The sequence below is a fragment of the Filicampus tigris genome, chromosome 9 (assembly GCF_054856515.1).
Source record: "Filicampus tigris isolate MCC_2025a chromosome 9, RoL_Ftig_1.0, whole genome shotgun sequence".
Classification (NCBI taxonomy): Eukaryota; Metazoa; Chordata; class Actinopteri; order Syngnathiformes; family Syngnathidae; genus Filicampus; species Filicampus tigris.
The window spans coordinates 6,100,586-6,108,760 of record NC_141225.1 but is presented as its reverse complement, the minus strand read 5'-3'; the positions used below and the strand labels follow the sequence as shown (position 1 = coordinate 6,108,760).

Here is an 8,175-nt window from a genome sequence, read left to right as displayed (position 1 = left end):
CCTGCGACTGGCTGGCGACCAGTTCGGGGTGTAGTCTGCCTTCGCCCATTGACGGCTGGGATAGGCTCCAGCAACTCCCCGCGACCCTATATAGGATAAGCGGTTTGGAAGATGACATGACATGACATTTACCAGATCCAATTAATTCATTAAAAATGTAAATTTATATGAAAAAAATATTTTAGTTATATGTTTCATTTTATAAGCAACAAAAGGTTAACCATATTCAGGATAGGGGTCTCAAACCCACAGGGAGACATTCTTCGCCAACCTACCTGACTTCAGAGTTTAATATTTGGGCAGCCCCCACCTTTTTTGCTGTGGTGTTGCCTGGGTGTTTTGTGCCCCCCACCCCCTTTTAATAACTTATGTACTCTCATGGCTAACAGGCTCATGCCAGCTTTGGTGAAACATAATTCTGAAGTGACACTAAAGTGGAAGGAAAAGATATCCTCTCTCCCAGTCCCAGAGATGTCTTTTTCAAAACCTGTTGTGACAAGAATGGCTGGCGATAAGAGCCAGTTTCAAGAAAACAGGAGATGTTTTTTTGTTAGACGTAGAGGCTCCACGACAAGTCTTCAATACCCAGAGAAAGTTGCGGTGCTCAAGGAATCAGACGTCATTACTCTAGTAAACTTGCAGTATGCAAAGTAGCAGGGAGATGAGGGCGGGGTCACCAATCTTGTTCACATCCTAAAGAATCATTAATATTCTCAACTCCTCTTCATAAAGATTGAGAAGATTGGATGAATTGCATTTTTTTGAATACTTTGAATAATACCTCTTGTGGAATACTTGATGCGACCCAGACACACCCAGACATCTCCAGCGGCGCCCCCATAAATTGAGTTTGAGACCCCTATGCAAGGATGAACAGCTAACTTTCCATGCCTTTTTTTGGGGTTCAATGAAGCAAGAAGAAGCAGGTCATGAAATATAACATGTACTTTATTGATTTGAACAAACAGTGGTTGGTTGTACGGGTGGTGGATGTACGGAATGGAGCCCGCCTAGCGCTTTTCGTTTCAACAAAGCCGAGTTTTTATCGTAACCCGACTCGAAACCCTTTTCTTTGCCGTGCATCCAGAACGCTGCCATATTTACAATCTTTACAACGACATTTCGTACAAAATAGAGAACTTAACCTTTAGAAAGGATTCATAGAAAAGAAGAGGAAATATCAAATATCGGAGTAGTAAAAAAAAAACAAATGATCTGCATATTTGTCACACAGCGAGCTTACATGCATTTACAACACAGAAAAACCCTTAACGTTTCAAAAAATCTCATAACTTTTTTTCCCTCCGATATTAACTGCCCAGTCAATGACAACTTTCTCCAAAAATATGACTATCCAGCAACCTGTAATGGCCTCCATTTAGTTTTTGGGGTCACACCCATTTGAAGTGCTTGTTTCCAACTATTTTGGAATTAAAGGTTGAATTTGAAATGGAGATTTTGACCATTATTTCAAACTAGGTCGATTTACCCTGTTTCCAACACAACACCCCTGACGAAACCATCGTTTTAAGGCTCACCGGGTTATCCCTTCACTCCTGAATTAACAACTGAAACATCCGACATTGGCAAAAACCAAAGCAGAAGTTGCTGTATAGTCCTCATACAAACCAGTCACGGCTACTACACATAGACAAGCACAACAACCAGTCCATGAGATGAAATGCGCCATAAAATGGATTGTTTTTTCAACAAGGCCAAGATATTTACAAAAATGTCTTTAAATCCCATGTTTTGGGTGAAATTATTCTTTTTATTCACTCCTTTGACCAATCAAAGTCGGCGATTCGCAACCAAGCGACAATTTTAACTTTACATATAATTTATTGTATCGCATTAAAGCGGCTGGACATTCATTGATGGGATTTAAGTACACGTGAAGTTCATTCAACATCACATCATTAAAGCAGGGGGTGCACACACACCGGGATTTGAGCATTTCTCAGAACAAAGTCAGCAAACGCTCGCTATGCGTGTACCCCGCTTTGTGTAATACAGTCATTTAATATTTTAGGAACAATCTATATTTTACGCACAAAAAAATAAATACACGAAGCACCTCAAAAAGTGTTAAATCATTCTGACTCTGGAGCCATCCGCGAATACCGTAACAAGGACACGGTCATACACATGGTACAATGTCTTACTTGTCTCTAAAAAAGTTACTCTAAAAATCAATTTAACGTTAACAATCTGGCCAACCTACCCTGAATCGTTGCGTTATAATCGACAGCAAACAACGTTAAAAGCACCAAACATATCTAAATGTCGATACTAAGCAACTTTTTTTTTTTTATTCTCGTGGTGAAGTGCATGACATGGTTGGACGATGAAGTGGGTGTAGGTAGCTTTAAAGTCATTCTTCTCAGCTGTTTCTCTTATTATTAGCTCATTAACTTTGCTACATGTTTAATAGTCTTCATTGTTTCCTTTATGACTGTTGACTCTACAACCATACCGACCTACAGATATGATTTGTAACAATGTTTTGGGGTTTTACGTATGATCATTAGGCTGTAAGGAACTCCAACACTTATGAGGGAGTATTAGGGCCACACAGAAACACAGAAAAATACGGTATACATCTAGGTCAGTGATTCTCAAAGTGTGGTAAAAGAATCACTTGAATTAATGTTACAGTGGATTAAACATTTTTGTTGAATGCAGTACAGTAGTACATTTAAGTACAGTAATGTATTTAATTTAAGTACAGTACAAAACAGTTGCATTTAATCTAGAACTATTTCATTTAAAACATTTACAATCTTATGTACAATACATTATTGGTGAATCATTTAAGGTCCATTTTTATTGTCCTATATTTAAGTGCTTTGTCAATTTAAACACACTTTTTTTAAAGGCTGTGCCTTGTTTTGAATGAACACTTAGGCTTACTTCAACTGTACAGTCTTTTAATGCCGTTTTAGCTCGTGATGGTAGTACTTACAGACAAAAGTATTTCATTCAGGTGGTACTTGATCCACTTATCTAGGTCATTTTCATTGGCTTAACAATATATTAGTGTGTATACCTAAGTTGACAACAATAGAAATAAGGCTGGATTTACACTGCAGGAGCCCAATTATTCAATTTCATTGCCTTTGTGTGATTTTCTTTCATTCTTTCCCTTTTCTATCAAATGGAAGGTGAAACAGCCTTCTGGAAAGTTCAGTAGTAAAACGTATTAAAAGTCATTATGCCGATATTTGCTTTAACTGCATAGACTAGGATAAAATACCAGTAGTCTTTGGGACAAATATTGGACATTTTTTTTTGTACAACTCATTTTGTATATTCTTGTATATTCTCATATACGAGTTTATCTCAATAAATTACAGCAATGTAGAAAAGTTTATTTATTTCCGTATTTAAACTGCAACCTCTTCTAATTATCTACACTACACCGATACACCTCATTTTATATCCTTGACGTAAACAATAGACTTTTGCTTTTCAAGTGTCCCTGTTGTTTGCAATTTGTTTATTTACTTATTATGAACTGTAAAGCGTCTTTGAGTTCTTTAAAAAAAAGAAAAACACTCTATAAATTAAATGTATTATTATTATTATTATTATTATTGTTATTATTATTATTATTAAAAAGTGAAACTCACATAGAATAATCAAACACAGTAAAATACGTTTCAAAAGGCAAGTTCCCTCCTTATTTCTACATTAAAACTATTGTTTGTTGTCATTGTTTCTTAAGTAGTATTCTAATTTCTTGAGATGGTGAATTTGTTGTTTTTGTCAACTTTAAGCTGAAATGATCAAAATAATAGAAAAACACAATTATAAAACATTTCACACTGCGTGTAAGTGAATCTATTTGAAATATGAGTTTCGGTTTTTGACTGAAATAAATTAAGATTTCCCACAATATTTAAGATGCACCTGTATGCTGTGTGGCGCTAATATTCCTTGCGAGTTTTAAGGAAGTGGAGTCAAACTGTGTCATCATTCTCCTCCTGCTGGTGGAGTAATTGTGGACATAACACCTGGGAGACTGTACATGGCAGCAGTGGTGATACTGTGTATGTTTCAAGGTTAAGCAGCTAAAATAAACAAGCGCTAGAAGAGTTGCAGAGAGAGGAGGAAAAAAGAAAAGAGTATGACAGCAACATTTTCCAACTTGTGAATATGGATGTGCAAGTTCAAGTTGAGGACTAGTGGCAGAAAATGAAAGGCTATCGAAACCTGCTTATGGAAGAAAGGACCTAAACTGACATAAGCACCAGTGAAGGTTTTTGTTTTTTAAGGCATCTTTGTATTTTTTTCACCTGCTCAGGTTGGAAAGTCAGGGGATTGCATAATGCATAACATTTGGCTTTAAAAGACGGATGCAGCAGATATGAACTTCAGCAACTTCCACTATGCTGTCATACTCTTTTTTTTTTTTTTTTTTTTTTTTTTAAACTCTGTCTCACATTTCAGAACAGCTTCAGTGGACAAGCACAAGGTATCCCCGCGCTGTGTTGCGGAGGGTGTGCTGGTTTGGACATCACCTGAAGTGTTTTTGAACTATTAGCACCAATCTAAGAAGATGACTGAGGGCAAAGGGCTGGTCAAGGGACCTGAAGTGAATTGTGTAAATATATACGGAAGGTCCTCAGATTATGACGGTCCCAACATACTATAGAACATTTCGAGGCTACGAAGAGTGCAGCGGCGTAAGAATACGCTGCACAAGAGCTCAGTTACCTGCGTATTTACAAATATTTGGCTTTCAGGAGGAATTTTAAGATGAACCTAAAATGCACTATAACCTTGACAGATGAACGTAAAAGATGTCTTTTAAATTTTACACACCACAGAAGAGTGTTGTTATCCAACCTGCCAAATTTGAATGACTACAAACATTGCAAAGAATATAGAATGAGGCTTCAAAATGTGGGCCTTTTTCTTATGCCGAAACATCTCTACATGTTTGAGTCACAAAAATATATTCATTTAAAGCCTACGGTGGCTGAAATTATACCTCACCGGGTGGTCGTGTGGCTTTCCACGCCGCAACGGGAGGCACTAGCTACCAGCTAGTGCTCAAGTTCTTACATAGTGGGGGAGGCAAGCCTGACAGTGAAGGGTGTCACAAGATGCTGTTTAAGCCAAGTCCCCCGCCTCAAAAAAAATATATACTTATATACATTTATAATAAAATAAAAATATTTTTTAAAAATCAGGAAAACGGAAATGGTAACAGATTAAAGCTATATCTGAAAACGTGGGTGCTACTGTGCATAGTCCTCGGGTATTGCAAATTTTCAGCAATTATTTTCCAACATTTATAAAGTGTTTAGAAACAAATCTCAGAAATCACTTTACAGTGTCTTTATGAACAATTCTAATTGAACCAGGAAATGTATTGGTCAGTGTAGGTCAATGGTAGACTACAGTGCATTCCGAATTATATAGAAATTTGGGTTACATTGCCTTCGTACAAACGGAATTCTGTCGTAAGCCGAGGACCCCCTGTATATATATTTTCAAAATCCATTTGTACTTTATTAAAAATACTGTATGATTTTCACTTTTAACTTTCCATAGTAGGAATGACGCTTCAAAATCACCCTACAGCTATTTTTTTTCTGAGTCTTCCCGAATTCACAGTACACTGCCATTACAGCAGACGAGCAACAATGACTTTTTTTTCTAGGAGCGTTTTTTAAAGTGGGAGCTTGTTCACAGCCTTGGCAGACTGGGGTCGTCTTTGTCCGGTGATTCGATGTAATTGGCGGCCTCTTGAAGCTTCAAAAGCATTGCCATCTAAAAGCAGAGAAAACACGGTCACGTCCATTTCAAATAAAACCACACATTTTTGCAGCATGTCTCGCTTACCAATGGATCAGATTCCGTTGAGCTGGGCGTGGTCTCCTTGCGGGACTTCTCCTCGCTTGCCTGACCGGGGCTACTGCTCGGGGGAGGAAGGTGGAAGAGCTTGGCCTGGTCCTGCTGGGCAGAAGGCCAAGGCAATGTGCCCCTCACCCACTCCACCGGGTCCTCCCAGACCGCTTTCTGGCCGTGGAACTGGAGAGTAGCAGCATACCAGGAGGGTAAAATTAGAGCACCTTGAAAAGCAAGCCACCACCACCTTTTGACTTAGTTCAACTTTTGAAGAGACCATTGTGTTTGAACCACAGGAACTACAGTCTGAAATAAGGCCTGGGGTTATTTATAAGGCCCAAAAGGAGCCTAACCCAGCTAAATGTGGGTAAAGGGTGAGGTGCACCCTGACTGGTTGACAGTCATTCACAGGGCACACATATCACACACACACAATCACAACTATGGACAATTTAGTCTTCAATGAGTCTGACATGTTTTTGGAATGTGGGAAAAACAGAGTACAAAGAAAAAAAACCAAACACACAGGTGGAACATGCAAACTCAATACAGGAATGCTGAAAGAGAAATTCAAACCCAGAACCTCAGAACTGTAAGGCAGACGTGCTAACCAACAGTCCACAATTCCAATTTAGTACTTTAGCAATAACTACCTGCGCGTTATCATATTCTCCCACCTTGATGCCATCCTTGGCTCCCTCTTGCAAGTAGGGAATAATAGAATGATTCCAAAGGTCAATGAACCATGACCGAAACTCGTCCACCGTGACTGGACAGGACAGGAAAAAGCACGGGCCTGAGGAGATGACGGCAGAACACATTCAAGCACTGATGCCAAGATTACCCCAGCATTTTTTCAAGGTTTCCTACCAATGAGAAAATCTGACGTGCTGTGCTTCTCTAAGAAGGTGTGCAGGTGATACCACAGTTTGGGAACCCAGTCCAGCACACGGACCAGGTCCTCGTTGGTCAGGTTCCGCTCGTCCTCAGACTCCATCAGCTTTCTGTGCAAGTAGCGAACCAGGAAGCCATTGGCGGGCTCCACGTTGTTGGAGAAGGTCACCATCCTGAGACAAAGGGGTAAGTGACAAACAAGACACAAATGGTGATGTTAAGGGTTGGTACTAGATAATTCTGCCATTCAATATTCGTTCAAAAGCTGATTAATTTTCTCCTGCTTGTCCCACTCAGGGACCGTGGGCAAAAGGCAGAGAGCAGAGCTGAGCAGTCCGTGCCTGGCCCATTTTTGGGGCGGGGCTGACAAATTTTTAAAAAAGGGCTGGACTAAGCATGGCCGGAAGTGGATTTTAGTCCGGCCCACTAATCAGCCCTCATGCGATTGACGTGGTCGCGAGGCGGCCAAATTTCATCTCAGCCTACTCAGTGAAAGGCTTTTTTTTAGGCTTCTTTCTACTCCCGCGTCGGCGCGAGCGACAACTGCCGCATTGATTCACGTGACTGACGCATTGTGCTATTGGCGACCGGTCTGCAACACATGCCACGCAAACATCAGGAATTGTTGCTGCTCTGATCGGTCCATTATGTCACATGTTGCGATGACATACAGTTTCCCACACGGAGAGGAGTTGAGAGAGGATGCAGCACGCAGCTCGTTGCTGCTGCAAAGCAAACCAGTTTGGCAATAAAATGAAATGCATAGTCTAGTCATCTTGGTCCCTTTATGGTTGTAGCAAGAACGACATCCATTGTTGTCGCTGTCTTTTTGAAGCGATGCCCCCCGACTTGGAACGTAACTGTTTCAAAACAACTTGTGTCCGGGAGTATATTAAGCAGAGCGCAGCACAAGTATGACGCTGCCACATCAGGGTGGAGTTCATGCACTTCTTCTGGCGTCGTCCCTACTTCCGGAAATACGCCGTAGCAAACCTGCTGTGTATAGTGGTTTGCTGGTATGCAATAATTTTTATGAATAAGGGCGGGGTGTCGCGGTCGGACCGGCTTGACCTGGGTACCCTGGGCTCAAGTGCCCATCTCTAGCAGACAGCAAGCCAAAGACATATCAGGCGCATCTCGATAAACTGGAAAAGCATAGAAAAGTTCAGTTCTTTCAGTAGCTCAATTATAAAAGTGAACCTTGCATAGTACAGTATAGAGATTCAATCAACACATAGGAAAATAGTTTTAAAACACTGTCCATTCCTACTTCATTTATATATCAAAAATAATTTTGATGGTTTCTTGGGTATATTCTCATTTCTTGAAGAATGACTTTGGGGATTTTGTTAGCTGCAAGATATAATCCTCAAAACTATATAAAAAAAAAAAATACAATCATGAAATATTTCTGTGTGACTC

At 40.0% G+C, this 8,175-nt stretch overlaps 1 protein-coding gene across 1 annotated transcript in view; it reads right to left on the bottom strand.

Annotated features, from left to right (window-relative positions):
• Nucleotides 1-930: 930 nt before the first annotated feature.
• Nucleotides 931-8,175, bottom strand: part of nav1b (neuron navigator 1b) — a 43,714-nt gene continuing 36,469 nt past the window's right edge. Inside the window, exons 26-29 of the mRNA XM_086039502.1 lie at nt 6,730-6,926; nt 6,537-6,655; nt 5,854-6,042; nt 931-5,781 (exon numbers count right to left, since the gene is read on the bottom strand). Coding sequence (XP_085895628.1) covers nt 5,698-5,781; nt 5,854-6,042; nt 6,537-6,655; nt 6,730-6,926 — 589 coding nt within the window. The 3' untranslated portion in view covers nt 931-5,697. The remainder of the gene's footprint in view (nt 5,782-5,853; nt 6,043-6,536; nt 6,656-6,729; nt 6,927-8,175) is intronic.